The sequence below is a fragment of the Podarcis muralis genome, chromosome 9, assembly GCF_964188315.1.
Source record: "Podarcis muralis chromosome 9, rPodMur119.hap1.1, whole genome shotgun sequence".
NCBI classification, from domain to species: Eukaryota; Metazoa; Chordata; class Lepidosauria; order Squamata; family Lacertidae; genus Podarcis; species Podarcis muralis.
In genome coordinates, this window is record NC_135663.1 from 39970718 (window position 1) to 39998320 (window position 27603).

The 27603-nt window shown below is 44.0% G+C and overlaps 2 protein-coding genes across 5 annotated transcripts in view; one reads left to right on the forward strand and one right to left on the reverse strand.

Moving 5' to 3' along the window:
* Nucleotides 1-13740: 13740 nt before the first annotated feature.
* TIGD4 (tigger transposable element derived 4) lies at nt 13741-19445 on the reverse strand. Its single transcript, XM_028745163.2, has one exon. The coding sequence runs from the start codon at nt 17470-17472 to the stop codon at nt 15874-15876; it is 1599 nt and encodes a 532-aa protein (XP_028600996.2). The 5' UTR covers nt 17473-19445; the 3' UTR covers nt 13741-15873.
* Nucleotides 19446-19497: 52 nt separating this feature from the next.
* ARFIP1 (ARF interacting protein 1) overlaps nt 19498-27603 on the forward strand; it is a 39894-nt gene continuing 31788 nt past the window's right edge. For 3 of the 4 annotated variants that reach the window (XM_028743243.2, XM_028743244.2, XM_028743246.2), the window contains exons 1-2: nt 19504-19591; nt 26329-26408. In XM_028743243.2, coding sequence (XP_028599076.1) covers nt 26331-26408 — 78 coding nt within the window. In that variant the 5' untranslated portion in view covers nt 19504-19591; nt 26329-26330. Of the gene's footprint in view, nt 19592-26328; nt 26409-27603 lie in introns of all 4 variants that reach the window. The other variant, XM_028743245.2, reaches the window with a different exon arrangement.

Here is a 27603-nt window from a genome sequence, read left to right on the forward strand (position 1 = left end):
ATTTGTGTTTCCTTTGGAAAGAGGCACAGCTTTATGTCTTTATGATATATGGCTTACTTACACATCAATACCACCTGAGCCTACTGTGGAGGGGTTCCCAGTATTACACTCCAAGAGGGTCTCTTGCTTCTCCCATAGACAAACTGAACTTGGATCCAGCAGAGAAATCAGCCATGCCCTCTGTCTCCTTTTTACAGCCTATCATAGTTTTTTCTAGCACATCACTGCCAACTACCATTCTAAAAACTAGCCTTTTGTCTCCTGCTAACTAACTCTCTGGGACGCGGGTGGCGCTGTGGGCTAAACCACAGAGCCTAGGACTTCCCGATCAGAAGGTCGGTGGTTCGAATCCCCGTGACAGGGTGAGCTCCCGTTGCTCGGTCCCTGCTCCTGCCCACCTAGCAGTTCAAAAGCACGTCAAAGTGCAAGTAGATAAATACCGGTAGGTACCGCTCTGGTGGGAAGGTAAACGGCGTTTCCGTACACTGCTCTGGTTTGCCAGAAGAGGCTTAGTCATGCTGGCCACATGACCCGGAAGCTGTACGCCGGCTCCCTCAGCAAATAAAGCGAGATGAGCGTCGCAACCCCAGAGTCGGCCACAACTGAACCTAATGGTCAGGGGTCCCTTTACCTAACTACCTCTCTACAGGAAGGAGGGGCTCACACCCCTATGCTATTAGTTGCCCATCTCCCTGCCCCTGTTTGGTTAACGATTTGGCCGCCATCAGGCTTTGTTCCCCTAACACAGGGGTAGGCAACCTAAGGCCCATGGGCCACAAGCAGCCCATGGGTGTCGTTTAACTGGCCCATGAGCCGGCCCTGAACCGAGCTGCCTGCTTGGCGAGTCCTCACATTCTGTGCTAAACCGGTGCGGGGGCTTGGTTCCGCGGCATCGGAAACTGCAGACGCAGACACCAGAAATCATGGGTGCACGCGCTCACGTGCTCGCGCAATCCAGCCCACAGAGGGATCTCTACTGGAGTGAACCAGCCCAGATGAGGTAAGCCTTGCCGACCTCTGCCCTAACAACTCTCACTCAGCAAGCCATCATCAGGATGGCCTGGTTAGTACAGTGGTGCTTCGGGTTACATACGCTTCAGGTTACCGCTAACCCAGAAATAGTACCTCGGGTTAAGAACTTTGCTTCAGGATGAGAACAGAAATCGTGCTCCAGCAGTGCAGCAGCAGCAGGAGGCCCCATTAGCTAAAGTGGTGCTTCAGGTTAAGAACAGTTTCAGGTTAAGTACGGACCTCCGGAACGAATTAAGTACTTAACCCAAGGTACCACTGTATCTCTAACATAAGCTGTTGGGCACAGTTTAATTCCCCCAAACCTTGATTAGTTCTCACTATTATTGGACCCAGAAACTTAGAATGTCTGACACCCCACAAACTCATAACACTATTTTTGTAGACATATAAAAAGTTCTGGGAAGGTTGAAAGCTCGTACACTGTTTTGTCCCAAAGCAGCACAGAAAACCTGTGACGCATGTGAGTTATGTTTCATAAGCTCAGTGGCAGAGATCACAAGCTCCACTTTCTAAAATTCCCAGGTTCAAGCCCACATATCTCCAGAAAGCATTGAGAAAGACTCATGTCTGAAACCTTGAAAAACCTCTGTCAGGCTGAGCAATACCTCTATGATAGGGTTGCCATATTTCAAAAATTTTGGACACTGCTTCAGACTGCAATATTCCGGTTATGTCCAGGAAATTCCAGACGTATCACACCCCTAGCTATGATTCTATGATTCTACAAGTTCTGTCTCGATATGAGGCATCTTCCTACGATCATCTCCCCTTTCACATCAGAAATAGAAAAAAAAACAGACCCACATCCTTGCATACAAATAGATAGTACTGTTTGTGCATAATCCTGAGGAGTGTTCCAACACAAAAGTGCATAGTGTTTTGAACATTTTGTACAATGTCAAAAGGCAGAGCCGTTTTTAACATATCCCATGTGCTTGTCAGACTCATCCTCATTCAGCAAAAATAGGTGATGAGAAACTATTCTTTGTGGCAGTATCGTCTCCAGGGGAGTACTTGTGGGCAATTGCGTGATGATCCATATCGATTTAACAAGCTGTGCCGCCTTAGACATTTTCACACCCTGCTCTTTTATTTTTTTTAATGACACAGGGAGGGAGAAAGAAAAAGAGGGCGGGAAATTGTGCTGCCTAGAAAGCGGCTGTGCACCAAGATTGCTGCAGCTCCCTTTATGTAAGGCCTGCCCTATTAGTTAGGAAACGCAGAGGGGGAAACTGCTACGACCACTAGGCACCTCCTGGCACATCAAGTTGCTTCTTCAGAAAGAGAATGCAAACAATGAAGATGCTGGTTTTTACAATGGAAAATTACCAGTCGTTGAAAATGTTACGGTGGATAAAGGATTATCTCTATAACTTCCTTTTTATTGCATTGACATACAATTCAGAATACAGTTCATATCCACTGAAAAGGGCAGGATGAAATTTTTAAAAATGCTCATCCTATTATCAGTGTTCGGAGTATTTTAGATGGTAACCCACGCTACTGGACGCTAGTTCCCTCCCCTACCAGCCCCAAACCAATTAACACTTTTTAAAAAAAAATTTAAAAGAAATTTTCAGGGTGTAAATAATTGGCAGTTTTTCCATCCTGGATGTTTTCCTTGTGCATAGTGGGGGAGAATGGAGTCGAGAGATTTGGATTCACACACACACACACTGGTGCACACACACACAAGTGCACAGACACATTCAAAACTGAGATTACAGATTATAGAAGAGTTTGGATTTGATATTCCGCTTTATCACTACCCTAAGGAGTCTCAAAGTGGCTAACAATCTCCTTTCCCTTCCTCCCCCACAGCAAACACTCTGTGAGGTGAGTGAAGCTGAGAGACTTCAGAGAAGTCTGACTAGCCCAAGGTCACCCAGCAGCTGCGTGTGGAGGAGCGGAGAGGCGAACCCGGTTCACCAGATTACGAGTCTACCGCTCTTAACCACTACACCACACTGGCTATAGTCTTCATTCTTTCATTCACTTACAATCCATCTTTCCTCCAATGACTCAAAGCAGCCTGCATGGTTCTCTCCCTTCTACCCTGTTATTCTCACAGCAGCTCGGTAAAATAGATAAGACTGAATGGCTGATACAGAGCCAATGCTGAGCTTCATGGCCGAATGGAGATTTGAACCCAGGCCTCCTTAGTCCTACTACAATGTTGCATTGTGTGAGTTTGTGGTGCTGCAGTATTATTATTATTATTGAAAAAGAAAATACACCCTAACTTCTCACTGTGAAATCACAGCTGCTATGTAGAATTTATTTATCCAGTTCACAGTTACAAGGAAGCAAGTAATGTTAGGAGCCATTCATACAATACATTTAGACTCACAGTCACACATGAAAACTAAGCTCAAGAGCTGTTTATGTCGTTTTGCCCTCCAACAGTGCCAGACAGATCCTCGGTTATCAGAGCATGAAGCACAAATGCACAGTGTACACATCAGACACACCCTCGGTCTGAATCAGAATTTGCTGGCTGACAAAGGGAGAGCAAGTACGTGCATTCTGGGGAGCCTTGTTCTGTGATTGGTAGGAGCCCAGGAGGTGGCTAATATGTCTTGGCTCAGTCTGCTGCAGCAATTAATCTTTCTTAAAAACATGGCTGCTTTTATAGGTCATCAGTTACAGTTTCTCAGCTATTATCTCTGAGAAATAGGTCAATGATTCATTTACTGGCCAGCTTGTTAATGGGTTTACAATGCTAGTATTAATCTGCTGGCTAGCGATGGAGCCAGTTGTTGGTTTGTTTATTAGTGGCTGTGTGTTTTGGAGTGCTCTACTTAACAGTTATCAAAACACAAAAACAAGGAGCCTAGCTGGATGGAAATGTAGGAGGCGGAACTGAAAGTACTAAAGAAGGGATCAAGGTTTGCTGCCAAAGTCACATCTAACAAACCAATCTTCCCAGACGGTAGCCAGTTTAAGCGGATAACCTCACACTTTCTCCAGGATACGAATAACGAAGAAAGTAGGAATTTGGCCGGAGGTTAATCTCAGCCTGGCTTCACCAGATCTGCTTTCCAGCACTTGTTATGGGGAATATAGTATGGAATATACTCTGGAATATAGTATGGAATATACTCTGGAATATAGTATGATTATGATTAGATTTCTTACCTACCCTTCACCATGAGGTCCTAGGGTGGGCCACAACCATTTAAAAATATGATATAAAATCAGTTGAAGCAAAGTACAGTCAAAGGAATAGGGTGGGATCTAAATATATATCTGTATATGTATTGACAGGTATCAAGGTTCAGGATAAAGAGCCTTCAATAAAGGACAAAAACTACATAGTATTTATAATGAATGTAAATAAATACTATATTGATAATATTTATTTGTTTGATTTTTTATTTCTCTGGTTTCTAAACTGCCCTCCATCCAGTATAGATCCCAGGGCAGATCACAAAAACTTTATAAAAGCGACACCCACATACCAGTTACTAGGGGTTTTTCCATGGTTACATTGCTCACCAACTCCCCCTTCTGCCCCACCAACCCCTTAGCGGGGGAACTTTAGTTCTCACCGCATGAGCCAGCTTTGCCAGGTGGGCGGGGCAACGCGCCTGCCACTCACATGACATTGTTATCCCACCGCATGGTTGGCAGGTGGGTTGTCCCACCCACCTGTCAAAATCCATTGCGGGATTCCCTGGCACCCACCATGAGAAGCTCGAGAGAAACCGGCATTTTTCCTTCTGCATTTCTCACTTCCTGCAGTGCCAGCGGTGGCAGCAGCAATAGCCTTCATTCCCCACACTCCTACTTTCAACCTGCAACATCAGAGGTTAAAGGGGGGGGGGGATGCAAGAAAGGCTTTGCAATCCCCCAAAGCGCTTCTCCTTTGCACCTCTGATGTTGGAGGTGGAGAAGTGGGGGAAGCTCACAAAGGACTTTCCACCTCAGTCGTCAGTTAGGAGGCCAGAGGCAGCAGCCAGCCAGCATCTTCCTCTGCCGCAGGCATTTCATCTAACTCTTGATTCAGTGATGGCAGCAATGGATTATGAGGCTGGGTGCCCACTGCTTTTGGCCACATTTCCACACTTCTAATTGGCAGCGGGGGCAGAAACAGCAGCTCCCCAAGCTCGCTGGGGAGGAGGTGTCCAGTAGCATGGCTGGCAGCAGCCTGGGGTTCTATATCCCAGGAACAGAGGCCCCAGGGTTGGCAGGTGAAGGAGCTTTCATAGCAAGGCTGCTGCTGCAGACTGTTCTGTCTGCCTTCCTATGACTTGCCTAGGCTGCTCATCTACCACCTCTCATCTTCCTGCAGTTTACAGTGCCACCTGTCTGTGGCCCAGTGAAATACAGTATGATGCCATTCTTCCATTTTTCTTATATGGTAATGGAGCTAGGTTTCTGGGTTTTTGAGGCTGGAGCTGTCTTAGAATCCTGGGGAAATTAAACCTAATGTTTTATTATTACAGTGGTACCTCGGGTTAAGAACTTAATTTGTTCCAGAGGTCCGTTCTTAACCTGAAACTGTTCTTAACCTGAGACACCACTTTAGCTAATGGGGCCTCCCGCTGCCGCCGTGCCAACGCCGCGTGATTTCTGTTCTCATCCTGAAGCAAAGTTCTTAACCCAAGGTAGTATTTCTGGGTTAGCAGAGTCTGTAACCTGAAGCGTCTGTAACCCGAGGTACCACTGTACTGTTCTTAATCTGTGCTGAGAACTGCTCAGAATGCAATCAGTAGAAGAATGTGGTAGAAATCATGATCATAGAAGAGAGCCAGTGTGGTTTTGTGGCTAGATGCAGTCTGGGGAGACCTAATCACAATCTTTCAGCCTATGACATATGCTACTGAGCACGCAGACAGCTGAAGGTACAAGTTCTAGCAAGACTGGGACCAGAGTCAGGGTGGAGCACTGAAGCAGATTAATTGGAGGTTCACTCCAGAGTCATTTGCTGACTAGGAGAGGCTGAGCTGAAAGGGTCTGGAATGAGGATTCATAGGAAGGTCGGCCAGCAAAAGCAAAGGCAGGCAGGCAGGCAGTCACAAAGATGAGGAAGAGCTAGAGCTCAGTCCAGGTTCAGTCTCTGGCATCTCTAGATAGAGCTGGGTCACTGTCTGTCAGTGTAGTAGATAATACATTATGCAATAGATGGACCAATGCTCTGACTCTGTAGAAGGCAGCATCATATTGTTGCATGCACCCCGATCTTTGAGCAATAAGAGACTCCAGTGATTCCAGAGCTGACCAAGGGTTTGGTTTCCTTGGAAATGAAGGTCAATGAAAACTGTGGCGTCTTTCGGATATATGCTTTTATTTACACAAATATACAGCCTGAGCATAAGGGACGCGGGTGGCACTGTGGGTTAAACCACAGAGCCTAGGGCTTGCAAATCAGAAGGTCGCGGTTCAAATCCCTGCGACAGGGTGAGCTCCCGTTGCTCGGTCCCAGCTCCTGCCAACCTAGCAGTTCGAAAGCACGTCAAAGTGCAAGTAGATAAATAGGTACCGCTCCGGCGGGAAGGTAAACGGCGTTTCCGTGCGCTGCTCTGGTTCGCCAGAAGCAGCTTAGTCATGCTGGCCACATGACCTGGAAGCTGTACGCCGGCTCCCTCGGCCAATAAAGTGAGATGAGCGCTGCAACCCCAGAGTCGGTCACAACTGGACCTAATGGTCAGGGGTCCCTTTACCTTTACCTTTACAGCCTGAGCATAGGGTTGAGGGGCTCACAGCACTAACGCTCCAGCAGATCTTGCTTCCCGATTTGGCTTCAGGTGAAGCCCCAAGTCACAGCTCTTCCGTCCACCTGTCTCTGTGTCTCCAGCTTCCAGCATCTGCCAGATTCACACACACAGAACCTCCTCTGGCCTTTTTTTGTTCCCCATCCTAGGATGATGATGTGGCATCCAGCAGGTGAGGTGGGAAAAGGTTTGCCCATTTGTTTCTATGTCAACCTCTTATGGCATGTACAGTAAATGCCAGAACTTTATTGGCCATTCCCTTAACAACAGAACTGGCTTGGTTGGTTTCCTCTCATAAATTCTAACCTTACATACATAGGATCACAGGTTTGGAAGGAACCCATAGGTATCCTCCAAACTGACACCCCCCCAAAACCCATAACAATATGTTCCTACAGATAGGAAAAACTGGTAGACTGGAAGCCAAAAGCCTGTATAATGAGACCAGCTCAGGATAGACAAGTTAAATGCCATGGAAATGCAATACCATTCAGTTGTCTAGAATCAGTTTGGAAAACTTTGCTTTACATAGTCCTTACTGAGCAAAAGCCCAATTTCCGATAGCAATGGTAGATAAATTCACAAGGTTCACGTTACCAAATACCCAACTTCCAAACCAATAAGCAAACCAAAACACAGCTACCCTTTGAATTTTGCACCATTCCAACTTTTGTAACGCAGTTCTCCAACCCCAAAGCCTGCACAACAAATGCCTGCTTTAGTGAACACCATGTATAAAACTATAATAGTGGAAATGGCTTGCAAAAATGCTTACGGTATATTAAGGGAATTTGTGGGCACACAAAAAAGCATATATTACTGAAAACAATGCACAAACGCATATGAATTTTTCTGCAGTCCCTTTTAAAGATAAATTTGCAAACTGATGCACAAATATACATGCCTGTGACACCTAAAACTGAAACACAGAGGAAATGTCCCAAAGAAACTGCCTACCAAAGTGGTTGGTAAGTCCCCTCCTATCGCCTTTACATTACGGTTAGCTATAATTCTCAAGCTCACAGATCTCACTGAGGCAAGCAAAGAATCTGGCATAAAATGTATTCCTTTAAAGGTGACTGCTGATTTTGTCACGAGGGGAGACTGCAGTTCCTCCATTTGATAGGCAAAGCAGTCTTCACATGCCCCCAAATACTCTGTAATAATATTTTTTCCTGCTACTATGGACTCACTGGGCCAGTTAATATTGTGGTGCCTTGCTGCAAAATAGTCTAAATGGCATCAGTGTTCATAGATGTGTACATTATACGAAGTTGACTTGCCGTTCAGTGTGTCGCTTGCTTCACTGCTTTTGCCATCTGAAGCCATCTGTTTGCAGATATATTTTAGTTCCTGCTTTCTACTTGCTGCTAGGTTTCCTGACTCTGACCTTAGCACCACCCACTCATGCACAGGAGTATGATCTTTCTCTCTCTTCATCTGTGAAGTGTCGGGGGGGGGGGGGGGGTTGAGGAACTGGGACCCAGCAGCACAACAGTTCCCCTTTCTTCTTCCACTCTGCAGCCTCCAAGTAGCTCACTGCAAGGATTGCAGACTTCGATTCCAGACTAACTGCTGGTGATCCTGACACAGACACTCTGCCAGGCAAATCTGGTTTGAGGCTCCACCCTGGCAGATAAATGTAACCCACATGCCCAAGTGCTGGAAAAGGTAAGCAACTGCATATTAGCGTAATCGTTGTCCCCCAGGCTGTACCACGCCTAGGGAGAGAGCCTCTTCGCATAACCAAACAGCATGATTCACAGCACGACTTCAAAAGAGAAGCCAGTTGCCTTTGCAACCGCCCTACCCTCTATATTCTATTTTGTTGGAGACTGAAACCTAGTGGGGAAAGGGACACACACCAAAACAGGCGAGCAACACAGAGAATGAGACTAAAGAAGATACCAAACCATTCACTGATATTTTTGAAACGTAATTCTCTGAATTCCCAAAAATCTCAGTTTCTTCGCAACTGTTTAGAATACACATATACACAAACCTGTCACACTGCAGATCCATGGCTGATCAGTGTCAAGAAGTTAGATGGATCAGTGATCTAACTTTGTAGAAGGCCATTTTCTATGTTCCTGTGTAAGTCAAAGCCAATTGCGAAAGGTATCTTTCCCCTACCTGCAGAGCAGAAACCCAAAGGAACCATGCCCAGTTTGAAACAGTCAGAAACAATTGGGCAGGTAAAGCTGATCAGGGATATCTGACTTCCAGTCTTCATCTCCATTCAACCATAAGGTTCACTGGGTGGACTTGGGCAAGCCTTAATCTCTTTGCTTAGGGTGTTTCCAGACTGCCACTATTTTCCGGTGGGATTCAGTCACGTATGGGCAGATTTGGGTGTCATGATGATAATGGCTTAGGAGGTCTTGCATAACAAACCCCGCTTCCCCCGAATATCTCATAAGGAAAGTGATGGAGATATGCACCAGAAGTGTGAAAACAACACTTGCTTTGATGCAATGTCACTTGGCCTCCTCTCAAACAAAGCAGGATGAATGCTCATTGAGCAGGTTGTCTCTGGAAGTGACCTAAAGCGACCTTGCAGCATTTGCCAACGCCATAAAATGGGATAGTCCCAATTCCCCCACTCTGAACTCCTTAGAGAATGGGTTGGAAATAAATGTGACAGATACAGGAATGGAGATTGGGTCTGGCATTCAGAGTGTGCTACCAAAATAGCTACATTTGATCCCTTTGCACGTGCTCTTAAAGATATGGTGCACAGCTCCAGACACACCCAAAACACCCTACAGACTTTGGTTCATAAAATGAATGTGCAAATGCACCCGCAGTTACTCCTCCTTTGCAGACTTCCACCATACTCATATACATAACTCTCACCTGATCTTAAAAGGCTCGGTGCCAAGCAAGAAGGTATCTCCCTCCATCTTTTGGCTTGTTATCCTGGACACCTCGCTAAGTACACAAAACAGAAAGCAAGCTGGGAAAGCACACAGAGCATTGGCATGTAGATGTCGACACCCAGCAACAATATGCCTATAAAACATATTGCCTGGTGCTTTTGTGGCAGCAGCTACCAGCCTGGCACAGAGTCAAAGCATATGGTTTGGGTTGAAGCAAAGCCTTGTGTTCTGTTCCGTTGCAGGCCATCAACTGCTGGGGACAAGATCGTGCTGTTTTTAAAGCCCTTCATTCTACCTTAATAGCTGGTAGAGTTTCAGTTCATTTGGTTTTCAACTAATTGCTAGGACTACCAGACAACAGCAAAACATGGACGGGGGGATTAAGACAATAAAGGTGTTTTTTGGCTCCATGAAAGCACAGGGTACGCAGACCCATGGCCTCCAACCATAAAGCCTCACTTTGTTCATTGCTTTCCACTTGATTAAGGGAAGGCAAGCCTGACGTGTTTGGTATGAAACGGAGGCTTGATGTGCTTCTGCTTTAGAAAAAAGCATTACTCCTCAGCATGCTCCTTGAGCACAGAAGGAGCCGGCCCAAGACATTTTGCTGCCTGAGGCAAAGGGCAAGATGGTGCCAGCCTTCATGTTCAGAAGGCGAAGGGACCGAGAGCTGACTCAAGCTTCAAGGCTGGCAACAGGATAGCAGCATTCACCAGCACACCTGAGGGATACTGGGTAGTTTAGGGGGTGCAGGGCAATCTACCTGGCACACCCAATTCTGCCCTCCAGCAGAGAGGAACAGTCAAGGTGTTGCTGCTGCTGCTGCCACCCCTCAGCAAATGAAGCCTGAGGCAGCTGCCTCCCTCTGCCCAACGGTCACGTCAGCCCTGACCAGAAATGCATTACCTTCCTCATCTCTTGACTACACCAGGTCTTTCTGCCAGACGTGGTATTGAGGCACGGAGTTCAACTTTCAATTTTTTAAAGCAATCATCTTGCTTTATTTATTCATCTCTCTAAACACCACGCTTCCTGTAAGGTGCTTCCTGTGGCATAAATAGCTTTCCCCTTTATCCTGTGAGGTACAGTAGGCTGAAAGATAGTAGTGACCCTTAAATATCACCCAATATCTCAGGTGTGTGTGTGTGTGTGCTTTATATATATATATTTGCTTGTTCAGGTTTGCTCCCTGCCCTGGTTATGTGTCCAAAGGCTGGGTTTTTCCTCATATATGAGGTACCGCATTGCCTTAGAACTGATATAAATGAAAACTTAAAAATAGAACTTCACTGAAGATCCTGCAACCATAATATTTAATAAGTACACAAGGTAGAGAGACCAAATATGTCTAGGTCCATTTAAAATTGAACAAGTTACAATATGCAGAATACGAAACCACCAATATCATTTTAAACCTTTGGCTGGATATGTTTGTGGTTTAGTTCCCACCCCACACCAAACCACACATATACTCTCATTACTGCTTTAGCAGCGCCCTCTAGTGCCCTGCTATGACCTGCTATAGTTTACAGAAAGGTTTTAATGTTAACAGCAGCAGATGTGCACCTTAAGGGCTTGGAGTTTTTCATTATTAAGGTGGTTTTGAAAGCTGAACCTAAATTGGTGAAGGTAAATGCCTGGGGGGGGGGGTGAGGAATATGTAGACTCAATCTTTGCAATTGCTAGAACAATGCTGAGGCGGGTTCTTTTTAAATTTTAATGTTAAAACTTTTAATTATTTTAAATAAAACTAACCAGTTTTGTTTGTTTGTTTCTTAATTCTAAAGATTGCTATCATATTCTGCCTAACTCCTTTGTAAATGCACAGGAACAACATTGCTGTAATTTAGATCAGACTTCCCAGCTCAGTGCTTGGCAGGTTTACTTGGAAGCAATGTCCTTTATGTTGAATGGAGATTATTTCCAGTCAGTGTGCATACCACTTAACAATGGCAACAAATACAATTCCATACACCCTGCCCAAATAAAATAGTGTTGCACACCAGCCCATTCTCTGAGCAGTTAGAGATTCCTTCCCAGGATTTATGTTTCCTTTTGGAAATGAGGCACAGCAGAGACTGTGGTGTCTTTATGATATATGGTTTATTTACACATATATACAACCTAAGCCTGAGATGAAGGAGCTCACAGCATTAACACCCCAAGGGGGTCTTGTTTTTCCCATAGCCAGAGCCTTGGATTCAAGCAGAAATCAGTTCTGACTCTCTCCTTGCCTTTACAGCCTTCAGCTTTTTCCTCTAGGTCACTTCACAGCAAACTCTGCTCTCCAACTCAGGCTTTGTCCTTCTAGCTATTTAAGATCTGGAGGAGGGGCACCACTCCTTTGGTATCTGACACAGAGCCCCCTTCCTTTTGTTCTCTTAATGACCCATCACGCAGGCAGTAACATCAGGAAGCTAGCCTGGCTTAAATAGCTTGCTAGGATTAAATTCATAAGAATATATTGCTGCAATAAAGACACCATGGGGAAAAGGTATGGAAGGACTGTGAATTCCATTTAGTTCTAGCACTCAGACAAATTCTTGGGCTCAGAATTCTTTAATTTTAGATGTATCTCTTTTGCAGTTAGCTCCAGTTGGAGGATCCTGGGGGTTCTAGTACTGTATAAAAACAACATGAATCCCCCAAGCCTCCCCTGCTTTTGGCTATAACTGTGTGTGCACTCTACTGACCAAAGCCAGGCTGTAGAGTTTTGAAAGTAGAGTTTTCAAAAGAGTAACTATATTTAGCTTCTAGGCGTCATGAATCCCAGAATATGCATCTCCAAAGAGCACCAAATTTCATTAAGAAGCAATAAATCTTTAAATGACTTTTCTTTTGTAATGTCGATGCCCAACAGTTTCTCTAAATTCTTTTACTTCTGCTTCCACTGTTTGCGTATCTGAACTTGCCAAATATAGGTTTATTTTTCTTAAGGGGCTTCATGGTCCACTAAGTTCACCTTTTAAAGTCACCCAGGTAGGATTTATGAGCATAACTACATTTTGCAGGGAGAGGAAAGTGCTGTCACACTGGATCAACAAGGCCTAGGGGCAACCTGTGGGTAACCTGTGGCCCTCCAAAAGTGGTCGGACTCCAATTCCCATCAGCCCCTGCCAGCATGGCCAAAGGTTGTTGGACCACAACCAAATCTGAATGGCCCACCCTCAAAACTACAGGAAGCAACAGCTTTATAACAGAGGGGAACAGCAGGGAGAGTGCTAGGGAAGAACCAACACAACCCAAAAATAAAATAAAATTACAGACGAAGTAATACAACGGAAACTTTGTGTGATGCATTTCATGAGCAGTGTTATGGTAATGTATTTACCTTATCCCTAACTCAAATAGTAATAACGTAATTCTCTTTTCTTCTTCTTCCAGGTGTGAAAGAGTGTCATTCAATGACTCTTTACTCAGGAAACAACATTACCATATCCCAAGACATAGAAAGGCAGGGATGAGGGAACAGCAATGCTCTCTTTCATAAGTGAAATCTATGTTAAACCATACCACCATAAATTTACCTTGTACAGATTAAGGCAGTGGGTAGGTATAATACCAGTCTTCAAATATCTGGGTGGCTGACATGGAGAAGATAGAGCAGACTTGTCCTCTGTTATTTGAGAAACTACATCATAGACGTGGATTGCGACTAATGTCACGTGTACACGGTTTCGAAAACCAGCAGTGGGAGCACTCTGGAGCCAGAATAAATGCAATGTGTGCATAGCCTTCGTTGTTGCCCTGCCAGTAAACCTCTAAGTTGCTCTCTGGCACTCTTACATCCTTAAGCCAAAGTACATACTCAGGATCACTTTCCAGAGATTACATAATTTGTGTATTTTTTGCAAAGTGCTTTTGATCCAGCCCCCTTTAAAGATGAATTAAGCAACGTAAAGAAAAGAAAACCATCAACCAGATGGGCAGAGTAACATCTTTATTTATTTATTGAAATATATATATTTAGTACGTTCTGTAGTACTGGGATACACGTTTTAGAATACTGCCATAAATAGTACTGCTGAAATTATATCATGAGATCACCATCATGTGCTGTAGTGGTAAGAATAGTAGTCAGAATCTTGTGTGTGTGTGTGTGTGTGTGTGTGTGTGTGCGCGCGCACACACACACACACACACACACACACTTTTATGTAGGCACTGTAATTTGCCAGCAGGAGCAAAGTAGTAGAGTTTTAAAGTCAGAGTGAGCCAAATGGGTTTCCTTAAGGCAGTCAGATTGCAACTCCCTTTATTCCCATCTGTTACCCAGGATGGCTGGGGGTCATGGGAGTTATAGTCTGAAGCATCTGGAAATTTCAGGCTTTGTTGGAAGGGTTTTTTGTTTTTTCTATGTATCCAGAACACCTCAGAAAATATTTAGCTGATATTTTGGGTGGTATGCTCCTTGGAGTAGACGTACTAAAATTCACAAATCTAACTTGGTTGCGTTCATTAATTTCAGTGGGTCTGCTTTTAATAAAACTTAGTTGAATACCACCAGTTATTTGGATCGTTTTTTTGCTTCTGTCCAAGATCAGCTCATCTTACTGGAGTCCAACCAGGCACAGAGACCAAAGTGCAGGCAGAATTCTGGCACAAAGCAAAGGGAGATCCAGTCAGGAGCCAAGGCAAGAATGAATAAAAAAGCAGGGCAAAGATCAGGCACACACTGAGCTGTTTTATGCTAGGAAAGCCAGGCCATTCTCTTTCAGATCACCAACTGGGTGCCAAGATGCACCAGTTGCCCACCTAAGTATACATTTTCTAAGCAGACCTCTGGTTCTTCACCAGTTCTGTTTCTTCCTTAGCTTTAGGGAGATAGGAGGTTAGGAGAGGAAGTGGTGGAAACCTGGATCTGCAAAGGGGTGCAGAAACTGATCAAAGCCCCCCTGCCCCGAGTGAGGTGTCTGAATGACAAGGTGAGTTGGACCGCTAAACAGGTTATTCAGGTGTGTCAAGGCTGTCCTTTTGGTCCCAGTCTGAATCCTCTGGGTCTTAACATCTTCCTAATATATTGAGCTGCTATAAAGGCTTGAGCATGTGGGTATATATTGTTATCTGTTAATATTACTTGATTTAATTCATAACAAAATAACTTATTTAGTCTGCATCATGTGAAACAGAGCCAGTGAAATGTTGTAAGTACATTCTAGTCTTAAATATTTCATTTATTTTAGTGTTTTCTTCACACACTTTGCGTAAAGTACTTCATGCTGGCAGCTCAAGTCACATTTTACATCCATGTCAAACCTGACCCACTTTGCTGCTATGCATCTCACAGTTAGTTTTGCAATGTGATCTCTTTAGGGGTATAATATTAGATGTGTTAGATGGTGGGGAGTCGCTTGTCAAAGCAATATGCCAAGATTCCACTCAAGGGCTGCTGACTGGAAGAGGTGGGGAAGCATTTTCAACTAAAGAAACAGCAAGCAGCAACAAAACATTATACACTGGTACCTTGGTTTATGAACTTAATCCGTTCCGGAAGTCCATTCTTAAACTGAAACCGTTCTTAAACCAAGGCACGCTTTCCCTAATGAGGCCTCCTGCCGCTGGTGCCCTTCCACCGTTCGGATTCCGTTCTTAGACTGAGGTAAAGTTCGCAAACTGGGGCACTACTTCTGGTTTTGCGGAGTTTGTAAACCGAATAGTTCATAAACAGGGCTGTTCGTAAACCGAGGTACCACTGCATCTGTAAGTTGCTTTGAGTCCCATCAAGGGGAAAGATGGGGTATAAATAAATATCCAACCATAATAATAAATGCAGAAAGAAAAACTACTATTTTAGGATAACTTGCATTAACATAAACTAGTTGTTATACAGCAGTGCTTACAAAGATACATCTCAATCTCTTGCCATAATCTACTTTACAGGGTTGTTGTGAGCCTCAAATGCTACTCTGAATTCTTCTGGGGTGAGAAGAATACAATTGTAACCTGAGAGCGTAGACAGAATTATGGATCAGGGTAGCACCATTGCAACACAATTCACAAAATCTTGCATTGTTGATTGGGCCTGTCCAGTTTGTGACCTGCCAAGGCAGACACAATCCACCAACCATGTGGTGGGCATTTGACAGCTCTCCGGGTTTTTGCAGTCCCATGGAGGCAGCAAAATCCACCATACATGGCTCATAGGCCGGGTTTAGCATAATAGGCCTCAAATTTTATAGGCCTGTACTATATGATAGAGTTGTTTTCAAAACGAACTAAGCAATTAGTAGTTTCCATTAAAGTACTTATTTAGATGCTGCAAGATGAATAAAGTCCTCCAGAACCGTGAAGGAAGTATGAAGAGATTCCTTCAAATCTTGGTGTCTAAGAAATCTTCGAAGAGTATCTAAAGCAGTAAGGGCCTCCTCCTTTGATGGCGAAGGGTGTTTACATCCTGGAAAGTCATCACCATCATCTTTCTCATAAGTTCCATTTGAAGTACATTTTTTAGCCTGTGATATTTCAGTGTTAGGAGGCATTTCACAATTTATCAAGTCATCATTGAAAGCTACATATTCCTCCAAAGACAAGCCTTTTGGAAACTCAACTCCTGCTGCCGATGCATATGCAGCCAAATCAAAATTAATTTCCGTTTTTGTGTCCTCATCAATGTTTTCCCCAGTTTGTGATCTAAACCCTTCTTTGCTATGACTTTTAACAACTGTCCCTGGAGATACAGCCCTCCAACATAGGTATAACATGTCAACTGCATCAAGCAAAGTCAGCATGAATTCCTTACCACTTTCAACACAGTCTACAAATCTCTTGAGAAGAAGGCACCGGTATTTTACTTTCAGACTCTCGGTGATATTTTGTTTCACAGCTGTAAATCTGGAGGGTGAGCAAGAAGGGAAGGATACAAGTCTGATAGACTTCAAATTCCTTACCTCTGGGTGAAAAGGGAAAGAGTCCACAAAAATAATGATGTGACGCTTCTGCATTTGAAATCTCTTGTCAAGTTTGCTCACCCACTGATCAAACAGCTCTGAAGTCATCTGTGCCATAGTAGTTGACTGATATTCCACAGGCAGTGATGTGACACCCTGAAAGCAGCAGGGAGTTTTGTTCTTTCCTATAACAAGCAACGGAAGTTTTTCGGAAGCATCCATATTTACGCCAACCACTACAGTTATTTTTTCTTTGCCTAATTTTCCCAGGGAGCATGTTTCTCCTTTAAATGTAAAAGTAGGACTAGGTAACATCTGATAAAACAATCCTGTCTCCTTCATGTTAAATATATCATTTGGCTGATAAACCTTTAAATAGTAAGACAGAATATTTTGATGCCAAGCAGTTGCTGTATCCTCTGTAGTGGTAGCAGCAGTGGTACGAGTAGTACGAGCAGTAGCTACAACAGGCTGAGATCTGAATGCCAGTCCATACCTTGCTTTAAAACGATCTAGCCAGCCATTGCTACATTTAAAATCGTTATGTCCAAGTTTCTGTGCAAAATCATTAGCTTGGAAGCGTAGCATCGGCCCATTCACTGGTATATTTGAACACTGAGCCATTCTGTACCACTTCACCAGTGCCTCTTCCAGATCTGTATGAAATGCAGTCCTTAACCTTTTTCTTTTAGGGTCAAATTGCCACGATTCAAAGGCTTCTAAAACTTTCTCTTTGTTCTTCATGATGGAGGACAAGGAGTTTTTCTTTATACCGTATCTTTCCGCAATGTCTGCCTTCTTCTTGCCACTTTCTATTGCAGCTATTATACTAATTTTGTCCTTGATTGATAAGCTTTTCTTCTTCCTTACTGCAGGCAGAAGTGAGGGAGCATCTGAAGACTCCGCCATGGTACAACCCCCAAACTCCCTCAGAGGCTCAAATGCATCTAGAGACATTCGTTCTGTCACCTCGCTATCCTCAAGTGCTTTAATTAGATTGGCTTTCAAATGAGTACCCTGATCTCATGGTATAAACGTCACTGTGTTAATAAATAAACGTCACAGAGTTAGAGTATCAATGCCATGGGTATATTCTGGTATATCACAAGCACACAGCTAAGGAATGAGCACAAACAAGCCTTTCTGGTATCTTTGCCCAATAAGAATATTTTCCATAACTTCTCTAGACTGAGTTTCAAACATGTGGACTAATGAGTTGAGTACTTTGCAACTAGGAATCTTCTTATCTCACATCAAAATAAAGTATGAAACATAACTTCAGCTGTATTATATGTAAAACTTGTCAGTACTGCTGCTTTAATTTGAGAGATCTGCTGACAGATGTGTCTATTTGTTGCAGTAGCTATTTTAACATGGATCTTTGGTGCCCCACTCTATGCCTGGCACAGGGTTAGGGAACCTTATTTCTGCTCAAGGGCTGCTGTCTATTCTGAGCAGTCTTCTGGGGCCACAGGCCAGTGGGGGGTGAAGTCTGAGGCAAAAGTGAGCAGAGCAACTAACTAGAAGGCTAGTTTCTCCATATACTCATGCTTTCCTCTCTATCCTGCAATGTCAGAGTTCAAGGGCACATTCTAGCAGGGCAAAACACTCAAGGAGGGTGTTGAGTAGGCCTGGTGAGGGGTGTGGCCTGTGGAGAGTCCTGGGGGCCAAACAGAGAACCCTGTAGGGCCAAATTTGGCACGAGATTCACCACTTGTGCTCTAAAAGTAGAATCATGTCCTATCAAGCATTCCACGTGAAGATCTGATGGGAGAATGCACTCAGCTGAACATGCTTTGAAATTTTATTAAGGCCTTTACGCTGAATGCAGAAAAGTCAGGAGTGATCACAGGGAAAGAGCCTGTAATGGGTGAAATGCGGAGGCTTGGCAGGTGGCTTAGTCCAAATCCTACACTCACTCAGCCATTGTATCCACCATTGCCATCAATGTAACTTTACTCCCGAAAAAAGGAGTACAGCACATTATCCCACTTCCTCTCACATCAACAGAGAGCCCAGGTGACTGCCCCTCCCAACCTATTCCAGCCACAATATAGACTTTGATTCCAACTCACATTCTTCACTGAACTCTATTTAGTTATGATATTTTCCATGCAATCAACAGCACATGAAGAAAGAGCAGAGCCATGTGTGCTAGCCCTGTCACTGCAGTATGTGTGCCAGGCTTGCCCCCACACTGTCTACAAATTAGGTGCATATCTCCTAAGCAGAGACCACTGAATAGAACTAGTGTATGCAGCCTTACTTTTTCTCTACATGCAGCCCTGGCACACTAGCTGAGGACCTCACTGCAGCTCAACTCAGCTATGCCACCACTCACTGTCCTCACTGATAACCCCCATCCCCATCTCCAAGGGAGGCCCACCACCTTCCAAAGGAGCCTTTTCCATTGTCAAACAGCTCTTGTCATCAGAAAGGTCTTCCTGATGTTTAGTTGGAATCTCAACACCTGAAGGCAACCCTGCTTAGGGAAGTTCCCGGGTGAAACAAGGCTCTTCCTTGTTTTTGCATCGGGCAATTGAATGCACCTCTGGGAGGGCGGGAAAGGAAAAACCACACACAGCACACCCTTCGCTTCCCGTTCCCACTGGCGAGCCGCAATTCGAAGCGGAGGAGCCTTAAAGGGCACGGCACCCTATTCTACTTCTGCGCATTGGTTGCCCTCCACAACCGGAGGAGCTCCTCCTTTTTTCCACTAGGTCTGCAGCCGCGGCCCGCTTGTCGCAGGCGAGAAGCCAGAAGTGGGGGGAGACCGGCCGCAAAACGACATGCCCGGATGCTGTTGCCATGGTGACAGCAACGTGGAAGCGGCCCCTCGCGGCTGCCGGCGCCTAGAGCGGCCCCTTCGGAAGGTTACAGAGCAGCAAGAGGACGCTCTGCTTCCGGCCAGGCAGTTCCGGTTGGTGCAGCCGTTCAGGGCGGGGAGGGGGGGTAGGGAGAGAGAGAGAGAGAGAGAGAGAGGCTCGTTTCCTCGCGAGCCCTTTCCGTTTAAGCTGCTCGGCCGTGTTTCCGTGGCTTTTGCGGGGGGAGCAGCTGGAAGCAGCCGAGCTTGAAGGCAAGTGAGGGAGGAGGAGAAGGGTGTGGTGGGTGGCTGCTGTGGGCGGGGGGGGGGGTGGCGAAGAGATGAGCGCCGTTTCCCCCCCCCCAAAAAAAAAAAAACCTCCCCTCAGACAGGACCGACGCGGAGCCCTCAGCGCCTCCCTCGCCGAAGCCCTTCTCGTTCCGCCGCCGCCGCCTCTCCCGTTACTCCGCTCCTTCCTCCTCGCCCGCGGCGCCAGGCCGGTGTTCTTGGCCTCCTCCTGCTGCGGCCCCGGAGCTTCAGCCGGGGCCTAGGCCACGTATGAGGGAAGGGCGCGTCCCCCCACATTTCGCTCTTTCCTGGAAGAGACCGTTTCCTATCCGCTGCAGCCTGCCTGGCAGGCAGTGGCTCAACAGGTGTTGCTTTATTTTTATTTATTTTTTTAAATGTCACGGCACGGAGGTATAGGACGATGCGGGAAGATTAGTCCTTCGCCTGTTAGGTAACAAATCCGCTTGGGAGGCCTGTCGGGAAGGGGATCCTGGTGCGCACTCAGGGTTCCTGGTCTTTATCTCCTGGAGGGTGGGGCAAAGGGCAGGTGTAAAGCTGATGTGTTTGTGCCCAGGAGGAAGTACTTGTGCTCAGCGGAGAAGTACAAAGCTGCTCATGGAAAAACGCCCTTTTTAGTTTTCTTCTCTTTCCCACTTTATTTAGCCTTTTAAAAACACACAAAATCTTTAGGTTCCTTGGTGCTCGCACCCTTGACTTCCAAAAGTGAAGTTGCTGCTGCTTTTTGCTCAGGGGTTGTATTCTGGCCATGCACTCTTCTTTCTGCCTTGCTTCCCCAGAATCCATGACTCCCGGCCATTTGGATGAGTTATAGATGAAAGGTTTGGGGCTATGTTCACACAAAGGTAGTTTTCTTCGTTGTGAAATGGAACTTGTAGTTCAGTACTGTCTGGGATTTAAAACTTGAATAGTTATATCTTCTTATGAAGCAATTTAATATTGGATCAGTTCTTAAAGATTGTTAGGGTGGAAGTGACTTCTCTAAAGTCAGTAGGTGAAGCTGATGGTCAAGCTAGGAAATAGTCATCCATAGGAAACAGACATGGAATGGTTTTTGCAGGTACATTCAGAATACAGTAAGATGCACAAATGTGGCTGCTGCTTAGTTGAATAATGTACTCGGGTCTCCTCTTGCGCTTCTTATACTGCAGTATTCATCTTGCAGAGTACACTACTCTGTGTGTATTGTACCAACACTTTCTGGAATTGTGGCTTTTCTAGTTTTATAGATGACTAGAACTTGGAGGATTTGCCCAAGAATGTCCTCCCTCACCTGCCCCATGCATGCTTCTCCTTTCAGTTTTATGTGGAGGTCATAGCTTATTGTTCCTTAAGACAGCTTTATTGTACAGTAGGATATGTTTTCCTGTGTCTTTAGAGGCAAACATTTTAAACACAAGGCTAATCACAAAAGCATGCACCTAATTCTGTGTTATATTTCTGCTTTAACTCCATGATGTTTTGCTGTACAGTATATATATATTTGTAAGTTCTTACAGTTTTATGCTTAATAACATGCTACAAGGAGCAGCAGTTGCCACCAGTGTTTTTCTTTAAAATCTTAGGTAACTTTTTGGAAAGCCCCCAAAGCAACACACAATATTAAAATATGCTTATAAAAAGAAAAAGAAAAGGCAGAAACAACAGAACCAAATAAAGCCTATATTTGAGACCCAGGTGTAACTTTTAAAAATAAATAAAAACTAGGCAGCTAGTGTAAAAAGGAAGTAATGTCATTCATATATATATATGTCAGGGGTGCCTCAGGTCCCAGCTCACAAAGGACCAACGCCAGTGTCTCTTTATATACAAAAGTCTTTATTAAAGTTCATTGTTGGTTTTACATCCGTGGCGCGCATCCCTACGTCTGTAACCTTAGACCGTTGAAGCTCCGTCTGATTCTTCCCCTCCCCTACACCAGTTTAACACCCGAGCTTTGCTCCACCTCTTCCTCTGCTCTTTTCTCCTCTGGGTCCTCCTGCCCCCTGGGGTTCCACCCCTCCTGGACTCTTCGGAGGCGGATTCCTCTGACTCCTCCCCCTTTCTCCGGCGGGCTTTGGGACCTGGCTCCCAATCCGGATTTTCTGCTGACCCGTGCGCCTGCACATTTGAACTTGGCGCGCGCGCCCAGCCGGCCACTTTCCTCCTAACGGCTACACTGCTCCTGTCACTGCTTCCTCCTTCGGAGGGGCTGGCTGGAACTGACCTCTGCTCCGCCCCTCCACTCTCCGACGGAGGCGTGGTCAGTTCTGACTCTCTCTCTCTCCCTGCTGGAGTGGACGCCGGTTCTGATCTGTGGGCTTCTTCCCCCCCCCCCCCCCCCGCTACGCTCTGGCAGGGAAGCTGGCCCTGATCTGCAGCTGCCGCTTGGGGACTCACCGCTGGCCCCCCTTGCCCTGACCCTGGGCGCCTCTTTCTGAGAATCTTCTGATTCGCTGGAGAGACTCATGGAATCTCTCGAGTCACTGTCATATCCTCCTAAGCTCCCCTCAGATTCCTCCCCTTCGCTCTCCAACGCCTCTTTCCCCCGTGGCTCTGCCCCTGAGCCCCTGACAATAAATATATATATATATATATATATATATATATATATATATATATATATATATATATAGTCTACCTTCTGCCATTACAATATTGTTTTATTGAAGGAAATTGTTGGGGGTTTTATAGCATGCACATATTATGGGATCATAATGATTCATAATATGACATCGTTATGAGATTTCTGGTAAAAGAACTGGAATATTTTTAGATTGCTCAATTGTGATTCCAGTTCCACAAATTGTGATTTGGCTTGGTAGGTAGTGAGACTTTATTTGTTCCTGTGCCAAGATCAGGGGTCAGCAAACTTTTTCAGCAGTGGGGCGGTACACTGTCCTTCAGACCTTGTGGAGGGCCAGGCTATATTTTGAAAAAAAATATATGAATGAATTCCTGTGCCCCACAAATAACCCAGAGATGCATTTTAAATAAAAGCACACATTCTACTCATGTAAAAACACCAAGCAGGCCCCACAAATAACCCAGAGATGCATTTTAAATAAAATGACACATTCTACTCATGTAAAAGCACGCTGATTCCCGGACCGTCCACTGGCCGGATTTAGAAGGCGATTGGGCCTGATTCGGCCCCCGGGCTTTACTTTGCCTATCCATGGGTTAGGTGTTCTTCTTTTACACCCACTGACAAGGAAGGGGAGTTTTACAGGGAAGTGATGTGAAGAGGTATACAGTGGTACCTCGGGTTACATACGCTTCAGGTTACAGACTCCACTAACCCAGAAATAGTGCTTCAGAGGTTAGAACTTTGCTTCAGGATAAGAACAGAAATCATGCTCTGGCGGCACGGTGGCAGGAGGCCCCATTAGCTAAAGTGGTGCTTCAGGTTAAGAACAGTTTCAGGTTAAGAACGGATCTCTGGCACGAATTAAGTACTTAACCCGAGGTACCACTGTATACCAAATCCGAATCCAACCTAAGATAAGATACTCAGGTGCTTCTTTAAGGCAATGAACAGATGAGACTTGACTGCTACATTGAGTTTCAGCATAACCTAAATGAAAACTTGGATGTGGCAGGCTACATGAACTGTTTGATGGGTGGTATAACATGGCCAAGTCACTGCTTCATGTATGGTCACCCGCAAAATCCTGTTTCTGTCTACCTACTCATATTACATCCCACAAGTGGCAGACTTTGGGTTTTCAAATTTCAGAGGTGCCGTGTGCAACGCCAAAATTCAGCACCCCCTTGCCTCTTGCCTTCCATTCTAAGTCATTCTTGTGGTTTCCCCTGTGGCACCTTCTCGGCTTGGCACCCAGCGCAGGTGAACCAATCACACTCCCTTAAATCCGCCTCTGACCACACCAGTTAGATGCAGGCTGGTGCTAACTGTGAAATAAATGCTTCCAAAAAAAAGTACTTGCATAGTTGAACTTACTGGAAGCCTTCCCTGCAGGTTTTATTTTCTGTTTACCACTAGTGTATTTGTGGGTTCTTGGCAGGTTAGAAATGCATCATGTAAAACCACACTGTTAAACATACTAATTTGCAGTGAACTTTGCTTAACTTCCTCAGTCCTAGGAAGCACAGCGATTAATGGTAACTACTTCCGCTTGTTGAAAATTCTCTCCATTTTCTCTACTGTGATTGAGACAAAGTCATTCATTATGAAGTGAAAGAGTTTGTTTAATATTAGATTAATATTCAAGTTGATAATGTCCCCTTTAAACATAAAGTAAAGGTCTTCGACAGGACCTGATTTTTATTGTATTACGTTTTTTTAAAAAGTTCAGTGTATATTTTCTGAATTGATGGAAGAAGAGAGAGAAAGGGGCAGTGGGTTTAAAGAGGTCTAGAATGGTAAGACCATATGGTCAGAGTCTTCAACAGCAGCAGCAAAGAGTAAGAGCTGAATATGGGGTGAAACAGTGTGGGCTTTCCGGCAGCTTGCATATCTGAAAAGAAAGGGGACTAGTGTTGTTCCTTGAGACTCAAATATTTAACAGTTTTATGTTTTTTTCAAGTTTCTGAAGTGCTTCAAGTGCATAGTGCAATATCTGCTAATTCTATTGTGCCAATATTAACTTGTTTTTTAGCAGGTGAGTTTATATACTTAAAATGGCATTTAAAAGTTGTTAAAGGTTTGAAAAGTTTTAAGTGCTGCCTTTTGGCTATGATAATGTAGCAAGATGTACATCAGTGTAATGTAATCCATGTGATTCAGTTTCACTATCTTACGTTCAGCGTGTTCTTGTATGCTAGGTAATGTAGCCATGTGATGGAAATACTTTTAATTAGATACAGTATAAATAAAACATTCTAAATTGGTTATAGTGTTGAAATGATGGTTCCTGCAGTGGACAGGTCCATTGCTTTTAGTAGGTCTACTCTTGAGTATAGCTAAGGTTGGAATCCTAACCTCACATGCCTGAATGTAAGCCCCATTGAATTCAGTGAACTTACTTCAAAAAAGACATGGCTAGGATTGTAGCCTTAGTTGGATAGTGCCTTTAGATGCTCTAGGTCTCTTGAGTTTAGTTGTAAATAGGCACCGAAGGCATCAGCAGTCAGTCTTCCTGTTCCCCTCTATAATCTTCCTACAGAGTGTTTGCTCAGCATTCAGTTTTGGCAGGGAAATAGGAAAACTTAGATTTAGGGGAGGGTTTTTAATCAGGATATATTATATTAATACATATATTAAATAAGAAAGAATAGTATGCAGCATAGTCTTCTGCAACTCTCAAAAGATTATTCTTGTTTATGGATCTAATCGTTCTGGAACAGGAGCTTTATAGCACTAGTCAGGGCTTGTGTGAGGAGGATTGTAAATTGCAGCATAAAGGAAAACTTCTTTCTTTTCCACCTTCCTGTAACATTTTCCTCTTGTGCTATATAATGCTAAAAGATTTGGGTGGACTATCATCAACAAACCTGATCAATTTGCTGTGTATCAGAGTGGTAGAGATGAAGACTATGTATTTTTAAAGGAGATGACCGAATCCATATCTTGCAGACTTAAACATGAATTGGAACATAATTTTGCAGTACAGTTCCTGGTGCAAAATGTTCTAGCATGTATTTAAAAATGTGTTTTAGAATAGAAAGTTTAGGAATATGTACATTGAGATAAAATTCATACTTAAATATGAATATTTGTATGGACTTCTTTTTAAAATCAGATTAATGTTGAGATATGACTGACCATACTTAAGAGTAAATGCATGTAAAATTGACCCAGGTCACAAGTGGACTGATCTATCCATCGCTAAAGAGCGGGGGCGGGGGGAAGTTTCTGGAGAGGGAAAGAAAAATAGTACTAGTTCTGCTCCTCCTTCACCTGAAACCTCCCTGTTTAGTTTGGAGAAGAGCTTTATTTTAACCTCATGACAATCTTCTCTTTGACCTTAATCCCCCTAATTAATCCCAATTATAGAACGTTGAGAGCTGTTACAAGCTCACCCAGAACATTTTCCCTTTTTATCTAATAACACTCAACATTCTGTATCTCAGCTGCCTTCAGTATTCTGTAGGTCCTGGAAATTAAGGATTAGGTTCTTCCGGGGGCTTCCCCCCTTACAACTAAAAACATTTCTGCAAACCTAAAAAAGTCCCTTGTTATGAAGAAAGTACTGTCCACTTTTTGGATTTCCCTGTTTCAGTTCAAAACTGATAGTCATGAGGCTATGTAGGTTTGATTGGCGTGTGACCGCTGACGTGTATGTAGATTTTGGCCCTGGAAAGAGAGCAGGGGCAGGGTTAGGGTTAAATGTGCATAAGCTGTAAATTACCTGTATCTAAAATATTGTTGTGGATATCTAATACTGAAAAAGGTTCTCAGGTGCTGGTATACAGCATTGTGACCTTGAGTTTATTGTGTTAGTCTCAGCATTTTGATCTATAGGTAGAACTAATAGTAATTTGTTTTTAGATTGCTTGGGAACATTTGTATTTTTTAATTAGTAGTTCTAGTTTAGCTGAGGGAGCCCTTAACTATTCTCTTGTTGTTCTGTCCCTTGTGTTATGAAAGAGAGTAAAAGTAATTCACATTTCATGATAACATTTGCTAGTGAATGAAAAGTGTACTAATTTGGATACATATAGTTGGAAAGGTTTGTAAATATTTTGAAGGAACTTCCTTAAAGCACGTAATTTAGTTACTTGGAAGAACTCAATGCATGCTCAACTTATTTCACTTTCAGGTATGTCAGAAAACAGCAAGAATCCAGAAACTGTTGATGAACTTCACCAGGCTCCAGAAGAACTCCAGTCTGACTCTGAGGTGATTGGGTGATACAAGTGGTTGTAGCTATTTAAAATCAACCAATCCAGTAACAGGCTCAGACTGGGGAGAAAATTGAACCAATCTCTGTTTTAATTGTTCTTGATTATAACAGAATATTGTTTGTCAAATTCAAAACATGATTAACTGAAAACAAATTAATTTTTACATTTGATTTTGTATTGCCCCATTAAACAGCAAAGTATTCTGTCAGATCATAGGAACAATAAGGATTTTATAGATAACCTTGCAAGTGTTCTTTTTGTCCCTGAGCCTCATTTTTGTCCCCACAGGTTTTTTGGTGGCTGGGGCCACCTGGTGCTTTTTCAGGAAAGGTACACATGAGAGACCTCTGTGAACTTATTGATCCAGATTCTTGTGTGTTTATAGAAAAATAATTAATAATAAGATAGAATCACAGATGCTAGATGGTTTGATAAGTCTTTCATCACTATGCCCTGGTACATAAAATCTCATAATAACCCCTCACCGCACCTCTCACTTATGCCCACTGCTGTTCTTTGGCAAGATCTAGGTGAAAAGCTTTCAGTCAGCCAGGTAGAAGACAGGAGAGATAACATACCCATCTCAGATGTTTGCACCCTCATAATATGGATCTTTGGCTACCACTTATTTTGAGATTGAAAATGTTGCCTAGTCTCATCCTGAATTTGAGAGACTATTACAGTTTCAGCTTTTGTTGTAAGGGCACAGCTTCCCCTTTTCGGGTAAGGAGCTTATTTGGTGCTTGAGTAACTTCTTGCAAAGTGTCCTATTAAGATGTGGAACACAAGAAAATGACTGAATCCTGCTCTTAAGTCTGTCCTTGAACAGCTACAACTGGTGCAAAATGCTCCAGGCCACTTTCAGGTGATTATATCCCATTGTTGCTGCGTCAGTTGTGCTAGTTGTATCTTAGGATAAGGGCAGAGCCTTGTTGGTTGTGTCCCTGGTACTATGGCAAGCTCTGCATAGTGCAGTCCACCAGAGCTTACACCTGCAACTTTTAGAACAGTTGTGGGAAGTTCTGTTTTTCTATAAGGGGCAATACTCCCAGTTGGTACTGATCTCTTGGCAGCTGCATGTCAGTAGTGGGCAGGGACATTCTCTTTCTGGAATGACTCGATCAAGAGAAACACAAACATCAGGCGAAGGTGGCTGCGCCCAACAGAGTCTCTAATGAATTGCTTTTTAA